This window comes from Dermacentor andersoni, chromosome 2 (assembly GCF_023375885.2).
Source record: "Dermacentor andersoni chromosome 2, qqDerAnde1_hic_scaffold, whole genome shotgun sequence".
Lineage (NCBI taxonomy): Eukaryota > Metazoa > Arthropoda > Arachnida > Ixodida > Ixodidae > Dermacentor > Dermacentor andersoni.
This window is the reverse complement of record NC_092815.1, coordinates 76,682,045-76,700,026: the sequence shown is the minus strand read 5'-3', so window position 1 is coordinate 76,700,026 and position 17,982 is coordinate 76,682,045. Positions and strand designations below refer to the sequence as shown.

The 17,982-nt window shown below is 49.4% G+C and overlaps 1 protein-coding gene across 1 annotated transcript in view; it reads right to left on the bottom strand.

The window, feature by feature from the left end:
* Positions 1-17,982, bottom strand: part of LOC126541797 (uncharacterized) — an 89,149-nt gene that overhangs the window by 62,653 nt on the left and 8,514 nt on the right. The window contains exon 4 of the mRNA XM_050188730.3: positions 10,755-11,013. Coding sequence (XP_050044687.2) covers positions 10,898-11,013 — 116 coding nt within the window. The 3' untranslated portion in view covers positions 10,755-10,897. The remainder of the gene's footprint in view (positions 1-10,754; positions 11,014-17,982) is intronic.

Below are 17,982 nucleotides of genomic sequence, written 5' to 3'. Positions count from 1 at the left end.
TGCGTTCCTAATTAGTTCGGAAACAGAACAGTAACTGTATTACATTTTAAGACAAGAACATAAAGATACAGCGCAATTTTCTGTGCTGGGCATTTCGCGTAACTTGAGCCAAGGATTAAAACAAGAAAGAAGCGGTAACCCGCAGCCGGGTGAAACCAACGAATATTGTCTTCCGTCGTGTGGCGCTCCTCGGAAGCATATTTTATATTACGCTTTATTAACTAATTAACTAACACGAATCATGAAGTAATAATGTTATTCGCTTTAGAGGCAAGTACGTTTTGTTACGTTGTAGAGGGGATCCATGAACGACCGATATAGTCTTTTGCGGCAACGCACCTCCTGCGTGGTGCTTCTTTCTGGCATCCAAGAAAGACTGCGAAACACGAACAAATAAAGACGTGACTGCGATCACGTGCTATTCGCATTGCAGCGCCCTCAATCGCGTTTCGAGCGAACCAAACGTAAACGAGGACTGCGGCGAAGTGGCGCCGCCGTCTCTGATAAACGACAGCCACTATCCGTTTTCGCTCGAAACGCACGTTGAAAAAAAAAAAAAAAATCTGGATCGGTTGTTTCTGAACCCCATTTACAACGTAACGAAACCCACTTGCCCCTAAAGCTGATATTAACGGTATTTCGTGATTCACACTAGTTAATTAACCATTTAAGCGGAATATATATATATAGCCTCTGAGCAGCGCAGCATGACATCACAAATATGTCGTTGCTTTCACGGCAGCTGCAGTTTACCGCTTAATTTTTTTTAAATCCTTCGTTCAAGTTACGTGAAACAGGTACGCACCCGCGATACACCTCCAAGACCATGAGCCCGACAGACTGTGCTCTCGCTACCGCGATGGGTAGCAAAGTGGATGCTGTACAGGTTAACCTCCCTGGCTTCAATCCTGTCCCTCATGACGCAACTGCGAAGAACGAGTAAAGGAATGCCGATAACTGTTACCGTCTCGCTCGAAATGAAGAAATACCTTCTTCCATTCGACGCTTGCCCCTACACGCCGGCAATGGGCTTGGCAAAGCTCACTCGAAGACAAAGGCTGTTAGTAGTACATTGTTGGCTATTATATGGATGTTACATAACATGTCGAACTACACGTGCGTGTGCTCCTCCATCGGCACGACATTATCGGCAGTCCGTGGGGCATTGCCCTCGCCGCAACGATCGATATTCCATCAAGGGTTCGACATATAAAGAAAAGAATGTTCGATGAAAGTTCGCGTGGCCAGTCCTCGCGGCGGAAACATAGGAGGTGCAGTCACTGACCAGAGACGTGACGCGGACGAGTGGGAAAGGAAAGGGTAAGTAAGATAAGGCGGCGGATAGATCGACGTATCGAAACCATCGCGAATTGCTTGGTTCGCGACGATCGGGTCTGTAGGCTTCAACGCGCTTAGACAAGACGTATCTGATTGTGAGCGTAGATGCTGAGTGAAGTCTATTTCATCTTTAGCGAAAGAAGGGGAAGACATCCGCGCCATCTAACCCGTTGATGGTATTGAGTACTTTTCTGTTCTACCTTATTTTGAGCAGGCCTGCAACGGTCACGTTTCCTCAGCGTTGCTGTAACTTGCGCTTTTCTTGATTTCTTTATTTTTTTTCTCTATAGCTTCCAGTTTATTGTCACTGGCCAAGCACACTATCTATTATAATCGGCAGAGAAGGTTCGTTTCTGCACATCGGACAGAGGATGGCTCGTCGTTCTTTGACGTCGACGACGGGTCGCACACACGCGCGGCGAGGAATGAGGAGGCGACCTCTTTTCAGATTGCCGGTCGCGTTATTAATCGCCATTCTTCCGGCGTGATGACAAGCCGGGATCGATTGCATCGACAACACAGGCGCGGCGAGCCAAGGGAAAAGGACCCACGAAAGAGGAATCTATTCACTTCGCGATCCTGCCTCGCCGTTCGGTCGAGCGAATGGCGCCTTGTGTGGCCGTGAACCTCGCTATGCACACACAAACACGCGTGGAGGACGATATATAACGTGGAACGCAGTGCCTGGCCCGATGGCACGACTTTTGTCCAGTCAGTTTGCCTAAACCGTACAGCTAAGGCAGAGATCAAACACGGTTCTGGTTATAAAGCTTAGAGTCAAGGGGAAAGCTTGCGGTATTCGCTATCGGTTTGCTCAGCGTATACAATGAAGGCAGATGTAAGACCCTATTACGATCGACGCACCAAAGCAAGAGCTCGCAAGGGAAGGTTCGTGATCTTTCCGAAAAGGGAAAGTTTAATTTACCTACGCGAACGACATACTTCAGACGCCCGCATGTGCTCGAACAGGCCAAGCGAAATGGTTCTCGAGACGAATGTAAATATAATTATACCCGCGGCGTTGAGTGATAAGCATAATGAGAAACAACTTTTATTAGTTGTCTCCTTCGCATATCTTCCTCATCCTTTATCCAGCTATGTAAACGAGTCTGAAGTTCAGCAGCTTTCCCGTTTAATTATACGCTGATGGGCTGCTGCCCGAATAGAGAGCACACAGAAAACCTTAAGACTCAGCTATCGATGGTATAATGCCTCCCGCCCCAAACTTTCCACCATTAAAGAAAAAGAAAGAATACACAAGCACTACCTTTCAAGTAAGCACAGTCATTGAAGCGAAATTGGAGAGTCCAAGTAACTCTAACGAAATATAGCACGTGAGCCCTACAAGCACGTCCAAAACCATAAAGTGTCACATATTGTTATAGTATTGTCAGCCCTCATCAAAAGTCATTTACCATCTTAACAGGTGGCCAATCAGTTTATAACGGAGGCCGGCCAGCCTTTCTCTACGCACGGTCAAGACATTCCATAAGTAATTTCTTACGGATTTCGTTCAGTGTATTAGCGCATACAAAAGGGCTACGTACGACAGCCACAGCTTGTCAGCTGCATACAAAAATAGCCAGCGCTCTCACTCTTTAAGCATAACGCGCGCTCGCGTTAACTACTGCGCATTGCATATGGAGGCACTGCTTCGTATACGTTCCGTACATCGACAAGTGCACACCTTAAAAGCGCCACGAACGAGGTTGCTTGCAGTTTATGCTGCTGCATATTCTCGAATAACTCCTCTCCTCTTCTACACTATTATTATAACGCATTTCTACGAGCAGGACACCCAACGAATTCGTGTTTGCAAGCGATTGTTGCATCCACTTGTGTTGTGCGTGGAGATATATACGGATAGGTCCGGTGTGTTCCGAGCCCGCAAAACTATAAAAAAGGCGTCGACACGCCTCCGCGACGTCAGGGGACACGAATTTGATACGTCAAAGAAAGGCTGCGTTCTAGGTCGGCTACCTGGAATGTCTCTGTGACATCAGGCGAAGCCGTCTTGACACCACATCTGCCGCAATAAGGAAATGCACGGGACGCCTCTGACGAGAACTGCTACTTACGAATGGCACAGACGGCGAATTGAATCATCGCTTGAGGTCTGTATACACACTGACTCGCGAATAGAGAGCAAGAGAAACCGGCGTGGTAACAACAACAAACAGACACCGAACGTGCCGCCAGAGCGGCGTTTCTGCACAGTGCGCTGTGCACGAATACGTGTACACGTCCAAGGATATAGCCTCCGTTATGGTCCGAGGGCACCGCCGCTGACCTTCAGGTGTTGCATTACCGGATTAAACCGATTATCGCGAGACGGTCCCGCTCTATAAATGGCACCGAAGTCTCAGTGAGCGTAGGATGTCCACACGTGAATTCAGGCGGGCACTTAGACACCCTACACGCGTGAGAAAGATGCAATGGCACATAGAATATCACGAGGGAAAAAAAAAAATTACGCTCGATGGAGCCAGCCATGTACGAGACTGGGAGGCAATAGCCAACAGACTGTGGCATTCACCTGCTACTAATACTGAAACAGGTTGCGGAGAGCAGGAGCACAAGGCTCGCGCACTCGCCTTCCACAGTCCCAAAAGCACGTGCCTCCGCGGCGCCGCGAAAATATCTACCCTTAGATAAACGTCATAGAAGGCGTGGAGGTAGGTTAACAGCTACCTATAGCACGACGTAGAAGTGTGGCAAGCGCAATAACGTCATTCGCGAGGCAAAGCTGCGCCCATGGAGGCTTGTACGTCTTTAAAAAGAATGCCGTCGGTGAGTCGGGGATCATGATGTGCAATAAATAGATATAACGCTCACCACACTCGAGTTGAACAGCAGGCAGTGTTCTGCAGTCATCGCTAAAACGTGGCTACCAGTGTTTTCGGCCTCGTGGCGCTGTCGACATGAGGGACTGTACACGTGAATGTGTCGAGTGATAGATACCACAGCGAGCAAGATCACGCATATTTGGTGCACTCTTACATCGGTACACAGCAAGAGTCGCGCCACTTTGAGCACGCCGTCAAGTCACGTGACCTGTACTCCTGGCTCCCGCCGTGCGCGAGCCATTTCTGCAGCACACCAACGGCGCAACGACACGTGCAAGAAAACCAGAACGCCTTCACGAGGCCACCCAGCGCAACATACGTTTTCGCATGTACCATACGCAGTATACATTATGACGCAGCTATCGCAAACACTGGCAATGACGTCACCTGTTATGGAAATTACGAAAGTGAGAACGGTTACGTGAATACACATTGAACGGTGTGAAACGGCAATTTACTGAAAAAGTGTGAGCGAGATCTAACGATGGACAAGGGCGAATGTAGACAGATTAACTTCTCTTCATATAAAGGTTGCGCAGGCATTCTTCTCATCGCTTTATTAGCTCTCTTTCTTTTCGCCTTTCTCAGCTAGTCGCGTCCCGTGAGAACGTGCTAAACCCTGTACCACTGGTGCGAGTGAGCCCCGCGCTTCAAACAACGCGCGATGCGGCCTTTTTAAGGGAGTGAGGGCGCAAGTCTGCGCGGCGCTGGTGCGATTGCTCAAGTGACAGCATGTGGCCGCCATACGTGACAGCATGGCGGCTTTCAATTGCTCTGGCAGGTGCGTTCTCTTGAGTGAAACGGTGCAAGCAGGCGCAGGAATGTGGCGTTAAATGGCGAAAACACACGGCGAGCGGCACGTGAAAGCGCTTTGGCCTGTACAAGTGGGATTAAGCGTGAGGGTCCTTCGCGCGAGAGCTTGTCTCACTGCCAGACGCCGGGCATTTGGCTGCCCGGGCAGAAAGAGGTTAGAATGGGTGAACACATCAACCTCATTAAGCCGAGCGGCAGCCTTTCCCCTATAGAGCATTTCTTCCTTAGTCCACTGCTGTACGTCAATGCTATTAATGCGATTAGCATTTTTCGGGTATTTCGCGCACTTTCAGGGGGTTGCCTATCTATCTAGCTATGCCTCTAAATGTTTCGCCAACTTGAATATTCTGTGATTCTTTAAATTTATCCGATGCCCGGCGCAATCGAACACGAGTCATGCGCATACTTTACGGCGGCGTCGCCAGATGGCGCAGAGTGTGCATAAGAAGCGCGAGAAAACGCTGAATAATGTTTCGACGTTTGCAATGCAGTATGCCGCTACATTTATTCAACGCTAATCACATTAACGTCGACATTCGTCATGAGATGGTCCTGCTGGATTTTTTCCCCCTCGAGTGTGTCTTTTCTAAACGCACAATAGGCAATACACAGAATTCCATAAGTGGGCGCTTCCCTTCACATATCGTCTGACCTTACCAATATGGCAGACCTCGACCTATAGAATCGTAAGTAAGGAGTGCGTCGTCGGGCAGACCGGGGTGTCACCATTCCTGTCCACCTCCGGCTCTAGCGCCACCCATGCTTTTGCAGAGGGCCTCTGAGTTTCTTCAGCGCTATACTTCAGTGCAGGAGGTCAGCTATCTTGGCTAGGCACATACTGCGCGGGAAAGCACGCGCACAGAACTTCGCATGTTATCTACCGTCACCTAGGAGCGCTCGTCAAATCTGCCTTGGAGTACGCCGAAAAAGACGACCTGCTCATCAACAGTCGCCGAGTGTTTTTTTTTTCTCTCTCTCTCGCTAAGATGAACGTGTGTGCCGCCTAACTTGGTACTTTCGCCGACGTTGCCGCGGTATACCTCCAAGTGGCTATGGCGTCGCGCTGCTGAGCTCGTGGTCGCGGTTGCGAACACGGCCGCGGCCGCCGCATTTCGATGGATGGCGAAATGCAACACTCGTGTACTCAGGCTTAGGTGCACGGTAAAGTGTTCCACGGGTGATCAAACTAAAGCCGGAGTTCCCAACCACGGCGTGCCTTATAATCAGATTATGCTTTGGTACCTAAAACAACAGAATTATTTTCTTTTTATGTCGCACCTGCTCATTGAGTTCGTTCATGGCACGCGTTTAATACCGCTAGCCGTAGAATTCTTGTCACTCAATCCTAACCTTAAAAAACATCATGAAAAAAATCACTTATAGCTAAACGTCAGACGTACCTATTAAGGCATTCGTTCCTCATCTTTGTGTTTCGCGCGCTTACGCACAGATGGGACACAAGATCGTGCGGTATTGATCGCACACAGGCGCGACAGCCAGCACTGTCAAGGAGGCTTAGAAACAGCGGAACAAAAGTCAGCCCGTATGTGAGTGCCTGCATTCATACAGCAGTCGCCCAGCAATATTGTGTTTTGATCATGTGTACAGAGTCAATATAATCATATTTCGGCGGGCCGTACCTCTTTCGCCAGCTCTTTGTAAAGCTATATTATAAAAAGCAATCCATTTGGAAAAGTATAGGCGCCTAAATTTCCATCTATGCTTCCGCTGGCAAAAGTATGCAAAAGAAAAGAACGCTGCAACAGCCTGTTAACACGCATAATAAACGCGAATGCAAGTTGGAAGGCCGTGACGATCGATTTGCTGCGCAAACAATGACAGCGGCACTGTGAAACTCACACAGGACCCGGCTTGCGTATACATATTTCATCCGTAGTCTGTTTGTTAACGAATACCGTGGCATAACAAAAGGACGCCGAAGCGCTGCCGCCGAGGACGTTCGAACTCTGAGATTCAATTACGCTATAACGTATAATGACACCGCTCAAACCATCTGTCCGCCGGCCCCTGTATAATCTAGCTCTCTATGTATATATGTAACAACGCTTTCACGTGCCTCACTATTTCCCAAACCTTCGTTGACTGTGCTTTATCATGCAAAAGACACCAGCCAACACTGGGTGATCACCATGCAGTACGAAAGAACAGCAACAAGCGAATTGCAATACAGGAGGTTCAGTATACTATTATAGCCCATTAAAGGGCCCCTCACCAGGTCTGTCCATTTTGAGCTGAAAAGCGCAGAGCATACAATGCGCGCCGACGGTCGTGTTTGCAAAGAATTACATCGCTGGCGCCGCGAAGAGGTCTGAAATTTGAATCCGAACGCCATTTTTCCCTTCTCCGCGCGGCCGCTCCGCTCCAAGCCGGACGGTGACGTACTCGGGTCCGCAGTGCGACGTCGCTCGTGGTGACACGTGACTTGGAGAATTATTTAAAGCGCCATCTGTTATTTGTGTGATCTATTGCTTGAATTGACGAATCGAAGTTTAGTGAAATAATAAAACACACAAACGGAATGTCTGCGTGTTTTTTTTTTTTTTACTTCGCACCGAAGCAAGAGAGATGTACTTCTGCTTCGTCTACTTGTTCCCACGCTCGTGCGGTCACGTCCGCAGGTAGCGAAACTATGCCATTTCCTACCGTATTGCAGCGCGTGATCATGCTCTGCGATCCACTTGTTCTGCCTCAGTATTCGTGTAGCACTGAATAATACCGCTAGTCATGTGTCCTTGTGCACAGCGCGCCAAATCGTGCGCTGCGCGAACGAGACAAAAGCTCGCGCGCGATGCTGTCAGCGGAAGTGCGTATCGCCGAAAAAAAAAAAAAGGCGAGGACAAAAAGAAATGAAGGCGGGGCCTGTGACGTATGCGTCATGCGATCCTCGAGGTACGGTATGGGAGAACGCGGGGAAGGAACTTAGCGTGCGGAGGCTAGACGGGGCAAGTGGAGAGAGCGTCTTGCTTGGCACTGGAGCCCGCCTTCTGAAAGCATGGGTTTGCGGCACTGAAATATTTCTACCTCGGCTATTAATGAGCCGATTTGAAAAATTTTTGCGGCAGAACGCTCCATAGAGGACATGTGACAACTTGCAGCGTATGACCAAAATTTGCTATGGGGCCTGGTGAGGGGCCCTTTAAAGCGGGCTTGCGCATGCTGCAATCGAGCTCACGCCTTCACGTTAAAGTACGGTTTGCAGTGACGAGAGGAAAATAAGCCTTATATAGCGTGTTCCCGCTAAAGTTAGCCATGCTGTTCAACGAAAAAAGAAAGAGAGAAAACACGGTGCAAGATACAAGACCTGGTGTTCTGTTACAAGACCTGTAAAAACCGAACACCGTACGTTTTGTAATTGTATCTTGCACCGTATTTTTTTTTTTCAATCGTTTCGTTCTTTTTCGTCGAATGCATTATGTGCGTTCCACTGACGTATGACGTAGGTGAAATGCGACGCTTGCCTTCCGTCTATATATAATTATACTTCCAAGGAGGCTTTTCAATGCAACCCACATGCTGGCGAATTCTTTCGGCGAAGGTATACAACTAAGTGCACAAACGCCGCTGCCAGGCGTTCGAGCAATAGGAAACGGCGAGCGCATTATATACCCGAGTTGGCAAATATTGATTCGAGCACCTATTTCATTCACTGGGGCGCTATATCGAGGGAGGTACGCCCCGCTCCATACGAGTACACAAAGGCGCTGCGTACTAACCGCACCTCGTGGAACGGTGTCGTTGCTGCGCCTTGCCCTCGATGAGATGAATGCATTTTCGATCGGCGGCTCCAGTTCTGTTGCAGACGCGTTGGTTGATTTCGCTTCACCGGATCAAAATTTCGTGCCTATACTGTCTAAACTCGGCTGTAGACGACTAGCGCGGTATGTTGGCGCCATCGTACAGATAACCAGCACTGCCGAGTCACTATATATACGCTTCCGCACGTACACTTTCTCGCCTTATCAACACTGCGCAGGCGGTGTGGCTACTTATAATGCAAGGATTCTCGCAGGCAAACCCGGAACTGCGGGCCCACTTCTAATCGGACGTCACAGAATAGACGCAGCTCCTTTATACTCCAGGCGTCAATGATTAAGAATGCAACAACCACTGCAGTGCAACAACATAGGTAACATTTCCATCGCATTTTTTTAACGCGAAGAGATGACAGATAACTTTTGGCATGTGCGCGAACGATACCTTGTGCACAGTGCGCATGCGCGCATCGCAACGAAAAGTGAACGGCATGCCTACGCGGCCAGCACGTTCGCACGTAACTGCGCCGTTCTCGCCTTGTTCGAGACAGCGCGAGACTCCTCGTTAAAAAAATGGAAACGGCGGCGTCAAAGGAGAGCCGCAGCAAGTGGCTCCAGCTTTCGGTTTACCTACACGTGCACTCCCGTGTATTAAAAGCGCTGTCTTGATCGCACCGTCCAGAAAGCGCTTGCGTTGTACGCAGTACCCAAATTCTGTAATGTCATTTACTGTGACAAAAACAGTGCGAAGATGGGACAGTTAGCGCAACGAACAGACACGGCGATGCGCCGTAATGTGGCCTCGCATCAGAGGCAGGATCGACCTCGTAGAGTTTGTCTTGTACGCGCTCATATTTCTGTCTCTTTTACAGAATCCGTCACGTAGGCTAGCCCGTGGTCTAACCACTGCGGACCGATAGTAGCAAACACGCTATAGAGCGGAAAGCACGCTGTTTAAGGGACCAGCACCTCAGCTCGATCAATATGAAACAGTTTTTACTGTCGCCCGGTGGCACGCCGATTTACACTGCGCAACTGTGCTCCACAAAAGCATAAACGAAGCACGACACTCGGATCGAAACTCTTTGTCACGCTATAACTCGTATAGGCGTCACGCCTTGGGGCTTCAAACACGCCGAGCAACAGTTCCTGCGGCGCGTCGCCTTCAAGTTCCCGCCGGTTTAATAACCAGCATAAGCGTCAGAGCTCAGAATCGCGTGTTCTGTTCGCCCATCGCGTACGCCGTAGCCAAGTGAAGCGTGGCTATAGACAAACGCAACCTCGAACGAGGCCTGAGGCGTCAACTTGAAGCGCCATGCTCGTCCACGCTTTTCAGTGCTCGGTTCAACATGCGCGAGCGTCACGACGACGACGGAGGCGCTCGTGAGCCGCTAATTGTTTGCTAATTGAACGCTAACTATACCGGCGTGGACTCAAACTCGACGCGCGTGTTTGTGACCACGCAGTCATCGGTCGGTGCGACGATAAGAGAGCGAGCACGCGCTGAAGGCGCTCTCGACCAGCGCCTGGCGACAGCGGTCGATATACGAGGTTATAGCGCCACGGAGAGGGACACTTTGCCGCGAATACGTCGGCTAAGACCTTATACCAACCACAAGGGCGAGCACATTCCGGGAAATACGTAACACAGCGATGGAGATGGTACACTCGCGCACGACTCCGGCATAGATTTTTTTTTTTTTTTTCACAAAAGGAAGAACGACATTGAAGAACAAAACGGTTTCTACGGCAATCGCGCACGCAGGGCATTGAGACGGAGCCTTCGAGTACAGAAACGATCGACAAAGAACGAATTCAAGGTTCGCACGTCGGGACTACCTGGGCCTTTCCGGCCGTATTCCGATGGGGGCAGAGTTTATGGCCACGAAAAGGAAGCAGCGCATACAATAACACCAGGGCCGCACGTACAATTCAACTACCCGAGGCAGCTGTGACACATACAGATAGAGATGCGCATGCCGACCTTCTTGGGAGCCGCGGTAAAAGACAACGGTGCAGTGCGCCGAGAAGACGACGGTTGCAGAGCGGACCGGCACAGTTGATGACGGCACAGTGAATCAGCCGGCGGCCACGATGGCCATCCGGCCGGCAACCCTGTCGGCGGCTTCAAGGCGGCGCCTGCCTCCTGACGACGCACAGACATCCGGTGCGAAGGCAGCGGGTCACGGCGGCCCGGATGCGGGAGTACCAGGGCCCGGCGGCCTTCTTCAGCGCCGTGTTCTCTGCGAGTGCGTAACGACAGAATTAAGGAATCACGGAACCTCGATTATAGGTTCACAGCAGAACGTTGACGGCGTAGTAAACAAAGCAAGACAAGACGTGCAACCATGACACGTGTAACGATGTGAATGCAACCACATTCGTAGAAGAGAGACAACTATAATAACTGTATTTCCCTGGTTTCGTTGTCTGTTGACTTTGTGTTGTTCTAACTAGCGAAACATCGAGCCCCCCCCCCCCCCCCCCTCCCAGGTTCCGTTTCTTATTCTTGTCCTTTGTAGAGCGAGCGCCACGACTTTGGCAGCCTCGATGCCATGAAGTAATAGCAAATGAAGGTTTATTGGCCAGTAGCCTGCTCCCAAACTCGAGTGGTATACCCATGACGCCTACGGTTCAGCGTCCGCCGCCATCGCCTTGAGTGGCGCTTGCTATAATAACACTCTAAGAGGTAGACATAGAAGTCTTAGGGAAGCGAAAAAAAGATTAAAGAGGTGTATACAAAATGCTCAAATTGTTCTCGAGCTTCTTTGTTAACCTCCAAGTTTCTTCCCGATATGTAAGTACCGGTAGAATGCAGTGATTGTACACTTTTTTTTTTCAACGACAGTGGTAAGCTCCCAATCCGGATTAGGTATTGCCTGCCGTATGCACTACAACACATTTGTATGCTCCTGCAATAGCAAATTCGGCGATTTGCCAAATTTGCCATTGGCCATGGGTGAATTTGCCATGGGCGCCCCAATGCACCGTTGTATCCAATTACCGTCGCCTATGAGTAGTCGTAAGAGAGCGGCGCGGATCAGAGAGCAAACGCGGATAGCTGATATTCTAGTTGACATGAAAAAAGAAAAACTAAAGAAAAAACAAGGAGCTGGGCAAGGTCATGTAATGCCAAGCGTAGACAGCTGGTGGACCATTAGAGTTACAGAATTGGTGCCAAGGAAAGGGAAGCGTAGTCGAGGGGACGGCAGAAGATTAGGTCGGGTGACGAAATTAAGGAATTTACAGGCGCAAGTTGGAATCAGCTAGCGCAAGACAGGGGTAATTGGAGATCGCTCGCAATGGACTTCGTCCTGCAGTGGACATTTGATGCTGATGATGATGAGAAATGCGAGACCGAAAAGCATGTATAGCATACTTGATAACTGAAGCAGACTAGGTGACTATTTGAGACCGCCCCGTTTCAAAGGGTGCATCACTATTTCATCGCCGTCGCCGTCGCAGGTATATCTAGAACACTACATCAATATCCAAGAAAGTGCACCGCCGCCGCGGAAGCTCAATGGTAAAGCATCGCACGCGCAATGCGGAGGATGTGACTTCAGCTTCCATCTGTGGCAAAACGTATTTTCGTCATCTTCCATTTTCCTTTTACTGATCAACTAAAGAGAACAGTTACTTTCCTCAATGCTTTCTTAGGTTTATTTGTCTGTTGCCTTCATTTGGTTTTAACAAAAAAAAAAAAAAAAAAAAGAAAGACTGAGCCTCTTGGTTCCGCTTGTATGCTCGCTCAAGGCGAACATAAAAGTCTGAGAAAGCCGCCTTTACAAAAAGAAAAACAGAAGAGAGAGAGAGAGAGAGAGAGATGGTGGAGAGGTTGTTAAATGCGGGGCTCGTGGAGCAGAATGATTGCGCTAAGAAAAGCATAGTCTAAAATCTGCGCTTATACATAACCTCCCTCAAGGATTCAGCGAGTCTAATTAGTGCTATTAATGAGCTTGGCTGTACGGTGATCTCACAAGCAGGATTCAGCAGAGTGACATGGTCGAAAACCAGAAAGGTAAATGCTGCTGTTGAAACATCGGTACCCGGCCCTGACTTCCTTTCTTTACAAGTTCAGCCTTAATGCCAAATATAATATGGCAACAAGCGAGAAGCCTCTATGCACGTTTCAAAAAGGGGCAGTTCGCCCCATGTCGCCGTGCTGAATGCCTGAACGCTGGTCTGTCGTAAGCACGCAATGACAAACTGACCTTTTACACGTTTCCAACATCGCAAAGAATGTTAATTCTGGCACTACAGCATGAAAGAAGAGAATGTGCATGCAGACAAGAGCGAAGATCGTGTCAACGCAACGCATTCCTTCGCAACATTCCATTTCACACTGTTTTTCGGTCGATATGATTTTTTTCCCCTGACATTGCAAATGGCGGACAGTGTTTTTCGGATGCTTTGAAATCCGTCCTTTCTCTAAATGAGCATGATTTGCAGGTGACTTTATTTTATCATGGTTGCCCAGGTTCCCAGGACAACCAAACTCGACGTTGCTTCGATGCGATTTTATTGCAGTATCACTTCTACCACTGAAGCACCATGAAGAGTCAAGGTTCAAGCAGCACGTCGCCGCCGAAATAGCGTGATCATGCAAACAAATGCGCGCTTTTTACTGGTTATTTCTCGAGTCACGTGAGCGACGCACAATGAACGATTCGCAAGATTCCGTAAGCAGGCTTTCCTACACATCCATCTTGCCATAACCAAGACTTGAACGGCACGGGGGGACAAAAAGAACGGCGTCACCAGCCCGCATATTGACATCTTAATCCAGTCCAAGATCAAGATCTTTTCTAGGTAAAACGTTATGTGCGGAGAAGCGCACCTGCGGGTTTTAGCAAACCGTTGTTTCACTAGCACCACTGAAGCAATCGTGGCAAAGCTACAGTGCTGGCAGCTGTCCAATTTTGTTATTAGCAGCGTTCAGGTAGCACCTTAGCAGATGACGTGTGCACCTACAGATGTGACGCAAATCGCAGCACATCGCCTCCGAGATCGGCGCGCAGCGGGCGCTGCCGCTGTCATGCCGAGGAGCCGCGCTGGCGCTCAACAGTCTATAAACTCTGCTCCTGGCACATTAAAGCCGGAACCGGCTGCTGCACAATTAAAATCCAAATTTACTCACTCAACTTTCTATAGTGTCCCTGTAGTGGTTCCCATACAAAGGGCCACTACCGTTCTAATACCGTCTGTCCCAGCTAACGTTACCCAGGCTGTTCAAAGAATAAAAAGATGTAAAGAACACGGTGCAAGATACGAACAAAAAGCATACGGTGTTCAGTCGTCAGCGGTCTGGACCGGAAACCCGAGGTATTAGAATAGTACCTTTCACCGTGTTTCTTTTTTTAAAACTTCTTTTTTCTTCTAACTGCTTGGCTAACACTAGCTGGGTCACCCTATACATTATTTTCGGCGAGTGGTAGAGGCGACGTTTACCTTCGCTTAGAGATAAGAGCCTTCTATTTCTGCGAGATTTTCGTGACGCATTCGTAATTTGCATTTCAAACACAAAATTCTGCGCAGAGGCCGATGGATGAATGTACACTACGTGAAACTATATACTATAGCCTTTAGCGGTCCGAAATTTGGTAGCTGTTGGCCATGACCTGAACCTTTTTGTATACCGTGAACACAAAATCGCGGTACGCGAGCGTGTTTTACATTCTGGCCCCTTTGAATTGTTGTCGCAGCGGCCGGGAGTCGAATCCGCGATCTCGAGCTCAGCAGCAGAACGCAACAGCGACCTAGAAGCTACCACGGCGGGTGAGAGATCTGAATGTAACATTGAATACATTTCTTAATTTTACTCAGCGAATTAACTGCGCAAGATTTACATCGCGTCCCGTATAAAGGTCACCCGAAATACGAGCGACATTAGATAACGAACAAACGTTTCGCTCCATGCACCGCAAAGTGCGCGTATACTTACTACATATCGTCTCACGCAGACCATCGCTCGGAATGGACGTCGAGATTGAACATTGAAGATCAATTTCAGTTTACTCCGCAAAGCGCGCAGGCGGGGCGATAGCATCCTCTCCGCTACATGGGAGACGGAGCTAAATATAAATGCGGTCGTTTGCCCGGGACGTTCAGACCGACGGGAGTGGAAGCTTAGCGACGATGAAACCGCACGCTGAACGGAAGATGTTCAGCTCCCGGCGAAACTTACGTAATACCCTCCGAACGATTCTTCGAAAACCGCTATTTGAAGTTTCAGAACGCCTTTCAGAAGAAACGAAATACCGAAAAGGAAAAGAGGAACGCCGACCGTTTTTAAACAAGGAACAGCTTAACGCTCCCGATCTTCGCGTGTTCATTGTAAGATAAACCTAGAAATCTCATCTATATAGCAGGTCGTGTCTTACTCAGCCTTCTGAGGCGAGCGCTGCAGCGTAACCGTACACGAAGGCGATTTAAGAGTATACAGGGATAACCGTGGGGATATAGGGGTGAGGAGCTTTCGACACAGTATAGAAAGGTGAAGTGCGAGAGTCCTTTCTCGTCCAGGCTATAGCGGACAGCAAATTGTGTTCGACATCACTGCCGTTGCTATATACGCGCGTTCAGTGCGCAAGGAAAACGGTTCTTCGAGCAGTATCGATTTCTTGTCCGAGCGAACACATGTCAGCGGTGTTGCGTTATACGCGTATAAGCGCGCCGGCAAATCTACACGGATCTTCGCTCCGATAACAGAACAACAAGAAATGCGTATATATGTCGGTATATAAGGAGGCGTCGCATATATCCATTCTGAGCAGAGTCGAATAGGACGTCCGAGGTTTCGAAATCGCGAACCTGTTGCGGACGGGCCCTTCGCTCGACGACAAATAGCCGGCGCATAGATGTGAATCGAGGGCTGCAGCAAAATGAAGAAACCTCGGGCCGGTCAGGACAAAGCCACGGAGTTATGTATACTCTCTCTCATCAAATCCGTGCAGTACAGTCGAACTTAGAGGGCGAAGAAAGAAGGAGTGCTTTATGCAACGGGACGCGTAACAGTATACGGCATGCACGAAAGCTGACAATAGCGCCCCAGAAAAGGACATGCAGCAGACGGTGCATATAAGCCGTTTCCTTATACAATAGTTGCTGCGACCGACATACTGAGGCAGAGTGTATAGCTCTGGTACGCCATTTCTCCGTTATCTGTGTTCTACAGCAAGAAATAAGTTAACAATGTTAAAGAAAAAAAATCACCGACGATTACGATACTCCCTAATGCGAAATTTGAGCGCTGATCTTTACGTGCATTCAATTCCACCAGCTGTTTTGCTCACTGCTCAGAAAGAAAGCGTGAACGCAGGAACGCGTGGCTCACGTGAAGCGCATTCTTTATGCTCCGTTCCATAGATCAGGTGCAACGCTGTGGAAGCTACGCAAGGAGTTTGGTGACGGAAAAAGCATCACTCCACGCCTTCCGAACATGCTTCGCTGCGCGCCAACGGCATTTGCTCGCGTGAGCGTGCACCTGAGGCTGCCCTGACGGGCTGCGAATAATAATAATAATAATAATAATAATAATAATAATAATAATAATAATAATAATAATAATAATAAAAATAAAAAGACGAAAAGAACGCAACGAAAAACAAATTGATCTAAAACAACGCTTTCGATAGCCGTATATACCACCGTTTGTTTGTCTCAAAAGATTAAAACTTTTTTTTTTTCATTCAATATTGAACCTAAATAAAGAACAGTTTCGGACCATTGTGATCAAGAATATAGAACTCTTTCGAAGTGTGGACGCAGCCACCGCAAAAAGTATTTCTAGCCTCTACAGCGTTGCACCATGATGTCTGAAACGCCGTATAGGGGCGGCGGCGCAGGCGAAGTAGCGCATGCGAGCTGGGTCCGAAACCCATGCCAGAGTTATATTTTCATGTATGGTACCGGTGGGCGCGCTCGCAACGTGCATTGGTAATGACGTCATCAGCAACCGGGTGACGGCGCACTATAAGGCCCCTTAATCTCCCTTTACGGCCCACGCTACTGTGGCGCCATCTCGTAGGGGATCGCCGCCGTGGAGGCCGTCTCGTGCTGCACTCCGCTTTCCTCCTCGCGCTCTCTTCGCTATCGCAGTCTTTCACACTCCGCTGCGCTCCGCTCGTTCGTTCTTCTGGTTACGCCGACACCCACGCTCAACGCAGGAACGGGCGCCTGAGAACTGCGCTCAAAAAAATATTGGAAGACACTTAAGCTTCGCCTTTAAGTGGAACGCGATAGCATTCAAAGGCACGCTTCCAGGCAACCGCAGCTTTCTTGCGGATGCGCTGAGGTGAGCGCCACCTGGATGGTGCTGTAAGGAGCCAAGCGGGTCGCGCCGCTCTATGAATGGTAGAAACGCTGGAAACGGGGTTTGTGTTTGAGTTTCCGCCTAACAGAATTATGTTTCCTGGTATATTGAAATTACAATCCGATGCTGGGGGGGTCATGTCTGTAGGTAGTGCTTAGGCCGTACTTTACGATTTCTTTTTACTCATTTTACGTTGAGGAATTAAATTAGTTCAGTAAGGCATCTTGCAAGGATCGCCCTGCAGCTGTTTCAGCCCGCTGCAGGTGCGTCGATCAATCCGGGGTGGCGGCGCCCTTCGGAGAACGAGCGAGGACGACGACGCTAACCGACCATGGGCCGCCTTGGCAAAAGGGTGCTTTGCGGAACGGGGGCCCCAGGATTCGTCACAGTCTTCCGACACACGAGGCGACCAAGGAGATAGGCAGCTCTGGAATGTAGAGGCGCCGAATGAGTTCGGCGGGCCAACTATTGTTACCCAACTCCCCAACGCGGACCTGATCTGCTACGGGTGGGGGAGTTGTCGCGGGAACGTCGTCGTAGGCTCCTTTCCACGCGCCGACCAAGACGCAAGACAATGTGCTACCCGGGCGCGCTACCCGGGCCGGCTAAGAGTTCTACGAAGCTCCTCTGACGTCGGCTCCGGACCATTGCACCTGTGTGTGTGTGTGTGTGTGTGTGTGTGTGTGTGTGTGTGTGTGTGTGTGCGTGTGTGTGTGTAACCCGTCCCGGGGAGAGGCGGCCTGTTTACAATGCCTGGACGAACGTTTCCGTCCCCTTGGAATCAAGGGGGGGACCAAGTGCTTATAAGCAGCGATTGTCGGCTGCTAGAGTGTGCTCGTTGTCGTGCTCGAAATGTACTCGTGAGCTGTGTGCTCGATTGCTGTATGCTTCGTCTTGC